At 36.5% G+C, this 15825-nt stretch overlaps 1 protein-coding gene across 2 annotated transcripts in view; it reads right to left on the reverse strand.

Moving 5' to 3' along the window:
- ube2d2l (ubiquitin-conjugating enzyme E2D 2 (UBC4/5 homolog, yeast), like) overlaps positions 1–9106 on the reverse strand; it is a 10890-nt gene extending 1784 nt beyond the window's left edge. Inside the window, exons 1-7 of one of the 2 annotated variants that reach the window (XM_067389579.1) lie at positions 8749–9106; positions 3443–3506; positions 3320–3351; positions 3103–3180; positions 2757–2862; positions 2521–2614; positions 444–500 (exon numbers count right to left, since the gene is read on the reverse strand). In XM_067389579.1, coding sequence (XP_067245680.1) covers positions 452–500; positions 2521–2614; positions 2757–2862; positions 3103–3180; positions 3320–3351; positions 3443–3506; positions 8749–8772 — 447 coding nt within the window. In that variant the 5' untranslated portion in view covers positions 8773–9106 and the 3' untranslated portion in view covers positions 444–451. The remainder of the gene's footprint in view (positions 1–443; positions 501–2520; positions 2615–2756; positions 2863–3102; positions 3181–3319; positions 3352–3442; positions 3507–8748) is intronic. The other variant, XM_067389588.1, reaches the window with a different exon arrangement.
- Positions 9107–15825: the final 6719 nt, after the last annotated feature.

The following is a 15825-nucleotide window of genomic DNA, read 5'->3' on the forward strand; positions in this document are numbered from 1 at the left end:
TAATATAATATAATATAATATAATATAATATAATATAATATATAAAACTTTTTATTCAGCAAGAACTCACTAAATTAATCAAAAGTGACCGAAAATGTGCAGCAAATTTGTAATATATATATATATATATATATATATATATTTATTACAAATTTGCTGCACATTTTCGGTCACTTTTAATTAATTTAATGAGTTCTTGCTGAATAAAAAGTTTTCAGAAAGTATCTTACTGAACCAAAATTTTTTGAACAGTAGTGCATGTCTCACATGTAATACGATTTTCAAAAGCTACATCCAGTTATGAACACAATCAATAAAATTAGCCTATCCAGTAGTATGAACACCTACTAGTGACCAACAGTACTGCAACATGGTGATGTCCAGAGATTAGTAAGCCTTTTTCATGCTCACACAAAAACACTCTACCACAATGCCTTGCTCACCTTAACCCCTATAACATGGCATATTTCTCTGTCCATTCCCTGGCTAGTTTATTATACCTGAGAGGAGACATCAAACTATTCATACTATAAAAGTAGGGGTGTGATGATACACTTAGCTCATCATTAGACGATACACAATATAGGGTTCACTCACAATCCTAAATGATGAAATATATGACTGGAAATACAGTCTTTCATTCCACTGAAAGTAACAGAATGGTGCTTTTTGAAATGTTTAAACAAATCATCTTTTATAAATACTGCAGGGTTTTAGGAGTTCCCAAAATTTGAGCTTGATAGGGGTTGATGAAAACAACTTAAAGGGTTAGTTCACCCAAAATATGAAAATTCTGTCGTCAATTACTCACCCTTATGTTGTTCCACACCCATAAGATCTTCGTTCATCTTTGGAACACAAATGAAGATCTTTTTGATGAAATTCGAGAGCTGTCTGACTCTTCCATAGACAGCAATTTAACCACCACTTTCAAGGTCCAGAAAGGTACTAAAGACGTTGTTAAAATAGTCAATGTGACTGCAGTGGCTCAACCTTGTGCAAGTGTGTTTGCTTCTGGCGCCATTCGCGTTTTCCCGTTCAGCGTCTCGTCCTTAAATTAGTAAATGCATTTGCGCCAGTTAGTGCGCCCATGGGCGTGCTGGTCTAAAAAAGAGGTGTGTTCAGGCGCGTTGCCGGAGCATTGCTAATTTAAGGAACTGAAACTAGACCAACTCAAACCTGGTCTAAAGTCTAAAGTCAATGGCGCAATATTTTTTTGTTAGAGCACGTTGGTAGAAACTGCGCCTCTGGGCGCGTGGACTTTGCTTATTACACACAGGGATGCGCATCACACAAACATGCCAAATATTAAAAACAAAAGGATTACAGTGTAAAAGAATATTATTGTGTAGGCTACATAAATACAAAAATGTAATGATGAATAGTCATTGCGTGTTTTAGAATTAGGCTACCTATTTTCAATTCAGCCTATTACTACTTATAATGATGAACGAAATTGGCTAATTAATTGAACAATCGTGCCAATACACACACATATATATTAACTGACTCATCGCACAGAGCTATTTGAAAGCCTGCATTTGCAAGCCCGCTTTAACTTCGCGCACGAGCAGATTGGTTTCTTCACTTGAAAAGCGTTCAGCTTTTCCGCCAACAAATTCCACCAAGTAAATAGCAATCCGCCATGGCGCAAACTCATCTCGCTCTTAAAGGGAATGGGAGATGACACTCTGATTGGTTTATTGAACGTTACGCACATTACTCATTAAGAGAATAGGGACAACCCATTTCAAAAATGCGCCCCGGCGCACGGACCGTTTTTCCGTCGTTAAAATAGCAAAAGTGGATTTGGACACGCCCTGAGTGCACCTGCGCCATGCGCTTTACACTTTGCGTTTAGATCGTTAAAATAGGGCCCTTTGTGTGCAAAAACAAAACAAAAAACAACTTTATTCAACAATATCTTCGGCGTTCTGACATAGAACCTTCAAGCTCTGAACGTAAACAGCGTAAGAGAATGACACAGCAGAGAAGGTATTGTTGAATAAAGTCATTATTTTTGTTTTGTTTTTGCACAGAAAGTATTCTCATCGCTTCATAAAATTAAGGTTGAACCACTGCAGTCACATGACCTATTTTAACAATGTCTTTAGTACCTTTCCGGTACTTCCGGTACCACTTTTTGAAAGTGGTGGTTAAATTGTTGACTATGGAGGAGTCATATACCTCTTGGATTTCATCAAAAATATCCTAATTTGTGTTCCGAAGGTCTTACAGGCGAGTAACGCCATGAGGGTGAGTAATTAATGACAGAATTTTCATTTTTGAGTGAACTAACCCTTTAAATTTAATGTTTCTTGTCTCTGCACATTGACAGTGTGACACGAGATCTCATCACACCCCTATCTAAAAGGTTTCTCTATTACTTACACCAGCTAAAAAAAAAAAAATCTGGCTGGATTAAAACTGTAAAAATGTATTTAATTAAAAATAGATTTTTTTAAAGATTTAATTTTATACATTTTACTTAAGACCCTTAAGACAAACAAATACACTTACTTTTCATTGTCTGTTTTATAGATACGTGCTATCTCTGGCACTAATGGATCATCTGGGTTTGGATCACATAACAGTGAGCAGATGGACAATAGAACTGCAACAGAAAGAAGAGAGGTTGGCACATGGCAAAAAACAAATTCACTGCATATTTTGGCTATTCAATAAACTGACTCTTAAGAAAAAGGCATTCTATTCAGGTCAATGATTTTGTTCGCAGTTATTTTTTTATAGTTCACCTTTAGAGATAGTTAACGCAGGAGACCACTGAGACCTTAGAATATCCAAACAGATGCTGCCATTACTGTTAATATTTGGGTGATAAATTCTTGTGGTGAATGCAACCTGCAAATGAGACAAACAAAACAGAAGATGATCAGACCACATATATTCCAAACCTAGCAAATGATATTTTACTGGACATATTTAGAATAGCAGCAGGTTTCTCTTGTTGAATCTATGTGCAAAATACTGCTGCTAAGAGGCAAAAAAATAAACAACAAAAAACATGACACAATCTTATTCAAATTTACCCTTTACAGAAAGATTAAACCCGTAGGTTGTGTTTAAATACTTTATTCTTGCCTTAGGTGGTTTGAAAGGGTAGTCTGTAGGAAAATGAATGGTCAAGAAAAACACACCCCCTTGATATGGACTGTCATTCTGTAAAGAAACAAAGAAAAAAGTTACATGTGATTTCTTTAGTGAATGCAGTGCTATAACAATACAGACATTGCATGCAAATAAATGTCACAATCCATCATTAATATCTATATGCAAATAATGACATATTTCCACTTACAGGTCCCATAATTGTTGCTTGCCAATGAAACACTGCAAATAAAGAGCAAGAGACGTCTCATTACAGTGAGTTCTGTTATATACTCAGAGACAGGTAATGAAAACAAAGAGTGAAATAACTCACAGTCATCTCCAACTGGCCCTGCTGAGCACTGCGCTGGGGGGTCCCGGCCCAGATCAGTCAGCTCCTAAAGACAGAGAGGATGCATAGGTATTGGACAGGATCTTTTATATATATCCCATCAACTTTGTCGTCTTTCATCCATCCTTATAGTTTCTGTACATTTCATTCCTGAGGTAAAACGGCAAAATGCAAATCACTTTCAATAGCTCCCATGTTCCATGCCACTTATGATAAATAAAAAATTGATTTTCGCAGTTATGCTCATATTTTATATAATTATACAAATTATTGATAGAATTATATAAAGCTAGTAGACATGAAATCACTTTTGGAAGCTAACATGTCCTGTGACATGCTATGCTCAATCAAACTATTTTAACATATTTTTATTATTCTTTTACAATTCTTATACATGCAGTTTTATAACCTCATATTTCAGAGACTACATGGAATGTGTCAAAAAATGTCAATTTCATCTCTTACACAGCAGGGCTGTTTAAAATGTAAAATCTTCTTGAATAACCAATAAACTGCTTGGTAATAAATGTAAGCAATATACAAGACACACACTGTGCAAACTTTCAGTCATCACAGTGGGTGTCAATGAAGCTGCACAGTTGCTTCATAATGTTATGTATATAATGATTTAGTTAAAAATGTAAGTTTTTACAACAAGAGACTTATGCCACTATCAGGACAAGGAAAACATGATACCGGTTATAACGTAGCATGCTCTGATTGATAGTCTCTTTTAATGTGTTGGATGAGCAATCTGATTTTGATTCCTAGTACATTGTCAGTCATTGTGTCAGTTAACTGGTTCTATTATAATTTACATTTAGCCATTTAAACAACTGAAATCTAAGATATTTCTGCAGGAAACTATAGACTTTATCCTTTCATTTTAATCCAAATGCATTCCTCTTCCAGACAGATAACGCAATTAATGAACTGTCACAACTAGGCGCTCTTCTGTCCCCGAGGCCTAAACTGTTGACCCTGGAGAACAATCAAAGTGAAGACTCATGTGTCATCGGGATTAGATAGGAACAGTGGACAGATTATCCTTTAATTTTACATGCTCTCACCCTTCAGTGACTGAATACTTGAAAAATCAGGCAGGAAATGACAGTATGATTGTCTTCTTAATGAAACTTTACAAAGAACATCAGAGATTGATTGAGCAAAATGTTCTTTTGGTTTCCTCACAGTCACCTAAAAACCACAAACGTCAGCAAGTTCGGCAAAAAAAAAAAGAAAAAAAAAAAAGATCACTTTAAACTTTTTTGATTTTAGTCTCAGAATAGGGCTTTTCACACTTTTTACCCAGGGTTATGAATCCCTGCTCTGGAGCAGGTTTAGCACCACTTTTGTGGCGTTAACCCCATATTGCGGTGCCAAACTTGTACAGTGTGAAACAATGCGGTGTTAGAATGTTACAGCTAGATGCTTAGCAACAGATAACCTATAGCGTGCCTCATTTTCTTGTGCTTTAGACAGCCACAGAAACACAGTGCATTGTATATTAACAGTAAATTCAGCATTTGAGAGGAAAAATATCAAAAGCTGACAGAAAACGTGACAATTTTAGTAAAGAAGAGACCATTTGATTCTTACCTTTATAGTCTGAAATGTTCATTCAGTATAAAAATATGGGTCGTATTCAGAGAAATGTACCTTTGTACCCAGCTTATAGACTTTATGGGTGAATGTGATTTCATCAAGTTCAACATCTTCGTTGATCCTCGAACATCATTCCAATCAACCAATCAGATTTGAGGGAGTTTACAGTTTGTCGAGTTTAGGCTTACAACCAGGGTTAGGTGCTTCAACATCAGTCTATCATTTAACTCTGATTTTAGGGATAATTTATGGGTAGAGGTAGGTTTAGGGGTAGGACTAAATTTTCAGATAGGAATGTTGTTCAAGGATCAACAAAACAAGTTGATCCAGGAACATGTCTTGGCAATTTCATGGTGAACAGACTTTATGTCCTGGTAATAAAGAAATCAGCCTTTTCATTTTTTTTTTTTTTTTTACGGGTCATGAATTCAAACCAATTGAAGTTTCTTTGCCAAACAACAACCAAATATACATTCTATAAATTATAGAGTGTTTGATCACAATTTTGGAAGCCTCTACAGTAAAAGCTGACAACTGAAACCTTGAAACTCCAAAATGTTCATAATTCATATGGATTAGTTTTACAATCTCTTTGAGCGATATAGTCCAAATTTTCTAAATGGACTCGATCGCTTTTTTTGATGAACAGATTTAATTTAGGCTTCACAGCAAACAAACAAAAACCAAACCAAACCTGAATGGCACGTGAGAACAAATCTCTTCTGAAAGCTTAAACATGCTGCACGAAAATGAACCTCATTGGTTAGGATACGCAGCATGAAGATCAAGTTTGAGCTTCCAGAAGAGGTTTGATCTTACACATCATTCAAGTTCGGTTGAGCAACTGTGTATGTTCGTTTAACAATGTTTGTTTACATGTGAATAACAGCCTAAATTAAATCTGTTCATCATATTAAAGTGATCGTGTGTCTTCAGAACATTTGGACTAAACCACTCATATGGATTAGTTTTACGATCTCTTAATGAACTTTTTTAAGCATCAAAGTGTCAGTTGCATAACTGTCTATGGAGGGACAAAAAATCTCTCAGATTTCATCAAAATGATCTTCATTTGTGTTAGAACGACACGAGGCCGAGTAATTTGTCAGAATTTTCATTTTTATGCACCAAAAGAAAATGGGGAATCATTCATTGCTCTTGACTGAATAACTTTTATAGCTTTAATGATAATCAGTCTATTTGTAATTAATACACTAAAGACTATGCACTGATTTTTACATTTGATTATTCAATTTCTGTATTATTTCTTACATGAATGCTTTTGTTAAATGGATGTCAAATGAAAAAAAAAAAGTAAAGCACTGTTAATTTAATGTTTCTTATATTGTATCTGTGTTATATACATCTTAGATCTTATTTTCAGTAACAAAGATAAAATAACAAAAATAACTAGATTGTGATTATTAATACAGTAGTTATTAGTAATAAAAAGAATTGGAGGAAAAGATGCATCGAGGATCATTTTATAACTGAATAGAATCGTGAAGCAAGTGAAGATTCACACCTCTGATAAGGTGTACACTTGCAATGGTTTAGGTAATAATGAAGAATGTTGGCATAATAAACTAGTATTCTGATCTCTAGCCACACCTAGGCATTTAGACAACAAGGAAATAACTACTGTTCTAGATCTTTCGGTCTCTCTTTATGGGAACAGTGACTATATAAACCACTTCTGAGAAAATAGCACATTTCTGAGAATTCATGTAGGCCCATGTGAAGTGCAGGCAACCCTCTGGCAGTGCTTGCCTATGCATGTGAGCATGTGACCATACAGGAAGTAGAGGTCAGAGGTTTCTTTGATGATGAGGGTGTCTGAGATGGAAACATCAAAACAAACCCAGGTAGACTGTTTAGTTCATAATACTGTTGACTGGTTGCTCATCTCTGAATACAAAACCAGTTGACGATCATACAAATGCCTATGAGAACATCAGTCGCTCAGGACTGAGGGATTATGGGTAGAAATTAAAACCACAGACTTATATTTAGTTTTTATCCGATACCATGATACCTCATTATTTTCCTCCAACCAATTTGAAGAACCAAATTTATTTCTACTTTTTGAAACAATAATAAAAAAATAAAATTAGACTGCAAAAATTAAACATGGTATTATTCATTATAATAGAAAAATTTAATTGAAAATTATGAATGTGTAAAAAAAAAAAAAAAATGATTATTGGTCTTGTGCTAGCTTTAAGAATATTGAATTTGAATTCTTAGTCAATCAACAAACATGGCAAAAAAAAAATTTGGCTGTAAGAAACATCTTTGCTGTGAGAAGCAAAATAATCAAACATGGATCTGAGATTCAGTTACATCAATCTCTGAGCACTAAAGAGGAAGTTAACCAGTCTAAACTAGGAACTAAACTGTCAGTGTCACAAGTCACACGAGAACAACAAGGTTCAAGGCTCAGCTAAATCAAGGCCATTCTTCGTGAATAACATTTCAGTTTATTGTTAATTGACAATAATGCCAGAAAAAAAATAAAAAATAAATAAATTCTCTGTCATCATGACACGGGTGGAAGAAGCCTTTGCAAGAGTCAATGTACGACACCAATTTAGCCAACCAATATAGGACAGTGTGAACATCAGCACTAACAGTGGCAGCTATTTTTACGTCTGCATACTTCAGATGAGAGTGTGGGGAATAAACCAGCCCTGCCATGACTTGAGGGATACTTTGCTGGTATTTTCAACCAGTCGTCTGTGTGCCTACTTGGCATTTGCCATCCTAAAATTCTCACATAGTGAGAACTAAGTATTTGGCCGTCTGCCCGCAAACAATCTGCTGTGTCAGTCTAATTCATAGAAGCTCTCAAAGTCAGCGAAACAGGCAAAAATCACCCTTTCGCCAAGTTCAACAACTATTGTGCACTTCATGCTGGTATGGGCCGGATATGTCTAACTGGAGTATTTCGTGCTCGTAGTAGCCTTCCAGGAAGCACTTCTAGCAATGACGCAAAGTTCTTGTTGTGTTTACCAAAATGAAAGAATGCCACTATTACAAGAGACAAGAATATCCCAAAGAACTAACAAGTCAGCATTACATGCCCATAGGATTTACTCTAAACCAGTAAGGCAAATCCTGTTCCAACCAGTACTCCTGTGGCTGAGATGATTCATAAATATTATTCACCTGAACTAGCAACATGAGTTCAAGCATGAGAAATCACATAAGGTTGTGTTTATCTGGATGTGACTCACAGAGGAAACACATCCACATAAAATCCATCTCATCCACCTTCTAAAATCTGATTCCAGTATTTCCTCCGTTTTTAACCAACTAATGTGAGGAATACCATATAGTTACTTTAGTTTTAAACTATGTATTACAATGTGGTCTTCATGGGTATTACATGTGATAGATAGATAGATAGATAGATAGATAGATAGATAGATAGATAGATAGATAGATAGATAGATAGATGAAGAGCAATGTCAGCATTCCTTTGTGAGGAAACAATAATACAATAACCAACATTAAAATAATAATAATAAACATAAAACAAAAACAGCCTAGCTTCATAGCCAAGCCTGCTATCCTCGTAGCATTTCTTAACATCTATCTTTCTAACATATAAAGCGTAAAACCAAAGGGTTTCAGCGGTGAATAAAATATAATATTTCTTAAGATAAAATATAATATTTTACCTTGTGAATTCGTTTTAATGCCATTCTGTGTTTTTACTGGGCTCCTGAGGCCGAGAAAAGAGGAGATTTATCCGGCTAGCTGCGGTTAGCTGTGCTCGCTAGCCAGACACTAAAGATCCAACAGAAACCCGACGAGACCGTAACGGAAACGAACAAAATAAACCGTTCAAACGGACCAACGGAATCCCAGATGTCCGAACGATAATAATCCTGACGAGATTGAACGTTATACTGAGTATGAACGAGAAGGCCTGTATTTCTACACTGAACACTTGTATAGGTATGTATGTGTCTCCACCTCCTCTCTCTTTCTCTCTTTCTCTCTTGCTCTGTCTCTCTCTCTCTCTTTACAAAATGTCCTCTTTCTCACTCCCTCTATCTGTCCTGACGTCTACAGTATCAGTTTACGGAAATGTTGCGTTAAATGCTGGAAGCAGTGACTAACAGAGAGGAAAAGACATTACGAAACAGTCTTACAAAATAAGAGGATTTGTGTCATGGTTAGCTACTTTCTCTCTTTTTAGTGGTTGTGTCTCAAAACCTAGTGCCTACATAGACAGCAAGTTAAAGTCACCATGAAATCAAAATGGACAAATCTTATTTATTTTTTTATGTAATATTGCATTATTATAAATTCTATTTATCTGTGCTCATCATAATATATATATATATATATATATATAGAGAGAGAGAGAGAGAGAGAGAGAGAGAGAGAGAGAATTAATGTGCCCTCCTAATCTTTAAGCAAAACAATTAATCTTATTGCAACAACATCTTGCATCTTGCACCTGCCACTCATACGATATCACAGCACAGCATTGGGGCCAGTTTCCCGAGGCCTCAGACTTGCAGGGGCTGTTAATCATCATATGGCAGAAGGTCTATGGTTGATTATTAGTAAGATCTCAAATTATTTTGTTATACCCTTGCCAGAAATGTTGTGAACTACAGGAACAATTTCATCTTAGGAATTTAAATTTATATTATTGACCTAAATATTGTTTGAACTAATTGTTATATACTATTGAACTAGCATATTGCATATAAAAAAATAGTTCAAACTTTGACCTGTGGAGGGCAGTAATACACTTAGCAGTGTCTACATTGCTGAAATTCAAATAGAGGAGAAGAAGAAGAGAGCTAGTTCAAGATGAGCATTTAAGGTTAAAACTTATATAATTTTCAATTTTTTTCAGAAAATGAGCGACAGTTTCACTAGATAAGACCCTTATTTTTTATCTGGGATTGTGTAGAACAATTTGAAGCTGCAGTGAAACTAATTTTGACCTTCAACCGTTTGGTGCCCATTTAAGTCCACTATACGGAGAATAATCCTGGAATGTTTTCATCAAAAACTTTAATTTCTTTTTGACTGAAGAAAGAAAGACATGGACATCTTGGATGACATGGGGGTGAGTAAATTATCAGGAAAAGTTTATTTAAAAGTGAACTAATCCTTTAACGTTACTGTAGTATGCAGCAGAGCAGGAGCGAGTGTTTTGGGAGCTGAACAAGGCTGCTGAAGCGATTGCGCAACACGCCGTGAGCAGTGGAACTTTTATTATGACATAGCCGCTGGCTCCACTTCCACTTTTCTGGTCATGAGTATGAGGTAACACAGCTCTGTTTATCATATTAGATACATTTGAGTGTGTTGAAAATGATATGACGTTACTCTGTGTGTTTACTCTGTGGCTGCTGTGAGACACTGTTGCACACTGCAGTAAGATAGATTGATTTTAGGATATCATATTAAATGCTGGATGGCTTGTGTTGATAAATGGCATGCAATTAATTTTAAAACATATTGTATGATGTAGAAAATTCTGTATTACTGTTACTAAAAATAAAGCTGCATCTGATTATGCTATGTTAGCTACTTCACAAAAAAGTGTTTTTCTCTGAGGCATGGTAAAGCATGGTACTCGCAAAAATTCAAGAAAATTAGATTTAAACAATAAGACTAAACGTGTTGAGCTATATAACAACAATTAGTTTTCTGTCTATAAACGTAACCAAACAGTTGTTCCCTTGCCTATTAAAATGTGTAATATATTGCCTTGGTTAAAACATTTTCTCACGATTTACAAATAGTTGGAAACATTTGGGATATTGTAAGTACTCAAGTGAACAAAATATATAACACTGGCCTAGTGTTTTTTGGATATTTTACTGCAAAAATATTACATATTGCACCTTTAAAACAGTATTATGCTATCATAGTACTTTCAGAGTCTTGAGACAGGAATCACCTACATACCCAATTCCAAAAAAGTTGGGACACTGTACAAATTGTGAATAAAAAAGGAATGCAATAATTTACAAATCTCATAAACTTCTATTTTATTCACAATAGAATATAGATAACATATCACATTTTGAAAGTGAGACATTTTGAAATGTCATGCCAAATATTGGCTCATTTTGGATTTCATGAGAGCTACACATTCCAAAAAAGTTGGGAAAAGTTAAATGTACATATAAGGAACAGCTGGAGGACCAATTTGCAACTTATTAGGTCAATTGGCAACATGATTGGGTATAAAAAGAGCCTCTCAGAGTGGCAGTGTCTCTCAGAAGTTCAGAGGATCACCAATTCCCCCAATGTTGCGGCGAAAAATAGTGGAGCAATAACAGAAAGGAGTTTCTCAGAGAAAAATTGAAAAGAGTTTGAAGTTATCATCATCTACAGTGCATAATATTATCCAAAGATTCAGAGAATCTGGAACAATCTCTGTGCATAAGGGTCAAGGCCGGAAAACCATACTGGATGCCCGTGATCATCGGGCCCTTAGACGGCACTGCATCACATACAGGAATGTTACTGTAATGGAAATCACAACATGGGCTCAGGAATACTTCCAGAAAACATTGTTGGTGAACACAATCCACCGTGCCATTCGCCGTTGCCGGCTAAAACTCTATAGGTCAAAAAAGAAGCCATATATAAACATGATCCAGAAGCGCAGGCGTTTTCTCTGGGCCAAGGCTCATTTAAAATGGACTGTGGCAAAGTGGAAAACTGTTCTGTGGTCAGACAAATCAAAATTTGAAGTTCTTTTTGGAAAACTGGGACGCCATGTCATCCAGACTAAAGAGGACAAGGACAACCCAAGTTGTTATCAGCGCTCAGTTCAGAAGCCTGCATCTCTGATGGTATGGGGTTGCATGAGTGCGTGTGGCATGGGCAGCTTATACATCTGGAAAGGCACCATCAATGATGAAAGGTATATCCAAGTTCTAGAACAACATATGCTCCCATCCAGATGTCGTCTCTTTCAGGGAAGACCTTGCATTTTCCAACATGGCAATGCCAGACCACATACTGCATCAATTACAACATCATGGCTGCGTAGAAGGATCCGGGTACTGAAATGGCCAGCCTGCAGTCCAGATCTTTCACCCATAGAAAACATTTGCCGCATCCATAAACAGGAAGATGCGACAAAAAAGACCTAAGACAGTTGAGCAACTAGAAGCCTGTATTAGACAAGAATGGGACAACATTCCTATTCCTAAACTTGAGCAACTTGTCTCCTCAGTCCCCAGACGTTTGCAGACTGTTATAAAAAGAAGAGGGGATGCCACACAGTGGTAAACATGGCCTTGTCCCAACTTTTTTGAGATGTGTTGATGCCATGACATTTAAAATTAACTTATTTTTCCCTTTAAAATGATACATTTTCTCAGTTTAAACATTTGATATGTCATCTATGTTGTATTCTGAATAAAATATTGAAATTTGAAACTTCCACATCATTGCATTCTGTTTTTATTCACAATTTGTACAGTGTCCCAACGTTTTTGGAATCGGGTTTGTACATGTCCTAGCCTACACTCTCAAAAAGGATGTGTTAATTAATAACACATTTTTGTGTTATTTTTTGTGACACGTTTTGTGTCATTTTGTGTACATAATTGACACAAATTGTGTAAATATAACACATTAGTGTGTAGAAAATGAGCAGGAATAACACATGGTTGAGTTAAAAGTAACACAAAATGTGTTGTCCTTAACTAGACACAGGGGTGTGTTAAGATACAACACAGGTTGTGTTGTGTTGTTTTTAACGCATCTGTTGACTTGGCCTGTCATTTTTGCTGAGGTGTCTGCAACTAATTAAAGACTAAATGAATTGCAATGTATATATTTGTCTTCTTGTGTCAGCGATTTTGGTAGCAGGATTTCTGCCTGCTTTATTTCCTGTTTCTACAGTTTTTAGCATTAAATAAGGTGCTTTATTTATGTCACTCTGTGCGCATGCGTGAGCGTCAGTTGCGCGGTGGGACTTGGCTGTAGCGGTTCTTCTGAACTCTTTAACGATTTGTTAACGGTTTGTTTTCTGTGTTTCTCACTGTTTGCACGATCACAAAGCGCTATATTTATTTTGTTTTTGTTTTAATGCTTGTCAGGTAGTATTAAACTGGCCATCTGCGTGGATTGTTTCGGAGGGGTGGGTCATGAGCCGCTCACCTGGCGTTACAGTGTGAGTGACAGTGTCAGTGTAGTGGTCAGTTTGTCCGCAGGAGATGTTGGACAAGAATAGAGGAACACCGGACACACAGGGCAATGATGATATATTAGCTGAGATAGAGGGCAGAATTATGGAGTCAAATTAATGCCTTAAAGTTTTGCACAAAAAAAAAAAAAAATGTTTTGCAAACAAAAATAAAGAATTGCAAAGGAACAATAAAGTATTGAGCAGAAAAAAAAGTTTTGCAAACAAAAATAATAAATTGCAAAATAAAATAACGTGCAAAAATAAAAACATAATCAATTACAAAAATCAGTGACAGCTGTAATCCTATTTTATCTTTGCCACATATTTTTTCATGCTCAAACCTACTAAATCATTTGCAACGCTCATTTTATTCTGCGTTTCAGTCAAGCATGCGCTCACAATACCGGTTTTCCTTTGCGCTGCACTTTTCTGTGCGGTTCTCTTTATGGCACTGGTTTGACGTGGGGGTGGAGTCAAGAATCGGGGGCACATCCCCGCGAAACACGTCATCGGCAGGAGACGCAGATCGGAACAGAACAGATCTAAGGTGCGTTCCATTCGACCGTAAATGGACTGCGAAGTGGACTTCACAGGGTATTTCGCCATCTTAAGTGAGATTCCATTCCGAAGGGAGCAAACATGTTCAGTACGAAGGGCACTGCGAACGGCATAGGGAATAAGGGTACATCGATGCATCACTTCACAGGAAGTAGAGAGGTAAAATTACCCAACTGTCATTGCGCACCGCGTCACCAATCAGAACTACGATGGAGCAGAGCCGTTGAAAGAATTATTAAACGGCTCTCTGATGGAGGAATTTACGTTTGAATTTTGAATATTCATAAATTTTGTTATTATACGAACGAAAGTATGAGGTTATGGCGATGATGTTGCATATTTTATTGTATGAATAGGCATGACAAAGTAAAAGTGTTGAAAAGCAGCTGAGGCTCTGTCATTTTTTATTTTACTTTATTTACCTCAGAAGTGTTTACTATGCAGCTGCGCGTGGAAAAGAAAGCGCACGAGATGAGACCCAGACGGTGGATTAAGAATACATACAGTTAACCAAATGAAAATTTATTTTCATATGGCATGACAGTTAGAGCTTCAAATCTGTTAAGAGTCAATTTTAAATTCGAAAGTAAATTATAATATTTATTTATGTTATATCATAATCTGCGCGACACCGTCGTTGACTTTCATTGATGACGTTTGCAGGGCGTTCCAAATGAGTGATTATTGCCAGCGAAGTCCACTTCAACTGATATACCGTGCTCAGGGAGTAGGGAGCAGTGAACACTGCGTAGGGACCCTGTCGAATGGAACGCAGCTCTACAGTCTATGGAACAGATCAAGCATAGAGACAGAGCGCATTTATTATAATCTGAAAACCACGCCCACCAGGGGAAAAACAATTCAACCGTCTCCAGGCTGCCTTCGTCTTTTCTGACAGAACAACGCCTAAAAGGTGTACAGCTGACAAGCTAAAAAAAAAACAGAAATACGTTTTTATAAGCTGTCGACCCCAAAAAACAAATGTTTAAGGACACAAAAGTGGATACAGGCAGTGAGACAGAGCGCAACGGGTCATATTAGCTATTATAAGAAATGCATTGGAGGGGGTCGTAATCAGCGAAAACATATGCTAAACAAACCAACAAAAACAAACCATTCATTATTTTTAACCATGTCAAAGAATTATTTCACCTGTCGCCGATTACGTTCCTCTCCAATGCATTTCGCGGGGGCGTGCCCCCGTTTCTTGACTCCACCCCCACGTCAAACCATAAAGAGAACCGCACAGAAAAGTGCAGCGCAAAAGAAAACCGGTATCGTGAGCACACACTTGACTGAAACGCAGAATAAAATGAGCATTGCAAATGATTTAGTAGGTTTGAGCATGAAAAATATGTGGCAAAGATAAAATAGGATTACAGCTGTCACTGATTTTTGTAATTGATTATATTTTTATTTTTGCACTACTTTATTTTATTTTGCAATTTTATTATTTTTGTTTGCAAAACTTATTTTTTTCCCGCTCAATACTTTATTTTTCCTTTGCAATTCTTTATTTTTGTTTGCAAAACATTTTTTTTATTGCTCAATTCTTTTTTGTGTTTTGCAAAACTTTATTTTTGTGCAAAACTTTAAGGCATTAATTTGACTTCATACAGAATTATATAATGACTTTCCCCTAAATAAGACATGTGCTACCCCTGAAAACGTGATTTGTGAAATTTTGGGGGGGTCTCAAAAAATTTTGACAATGTGTTATTTTGACGTGCAATTTCAGTTTCGTGTAATGTGATCATCATCATGGATTATTATGTGTAAAATTGCAAAAATATCATTCATTCATGCATGACGGCGATAAAGATAACCTTACGCTATTCTTGTCATGAGCATCAAGCTGTGGGGGCGCTGCGGTGCAAATTCCACTGTTGAGTACACGTTAACTCGAACAGCAAAGGAAACTGACCCCAGGCCTGTGTTAAGGTGAGGCATGTTATTCGCAATTATGTGTTGTGGCTGGGTTGTTATAGGTCTGCGTGACTCTCGATGAATTAGACCT

This window comes from Chanodichthys erythropterus, chromosome 1, assembly GCF_024489055.1.
Source record: "Chanodichthys erythropterus isolate Z2021 chromosome 1, ASM2448905v1, whole genome shotgun sequence".
NCBI classification, from domain to species: Eukaryota; Metazoa; Chordata; class Actinopteri; order Cypriniformes; family Xenocyprididae; genus Chanodichthys; species Chanodichthys erythropterus.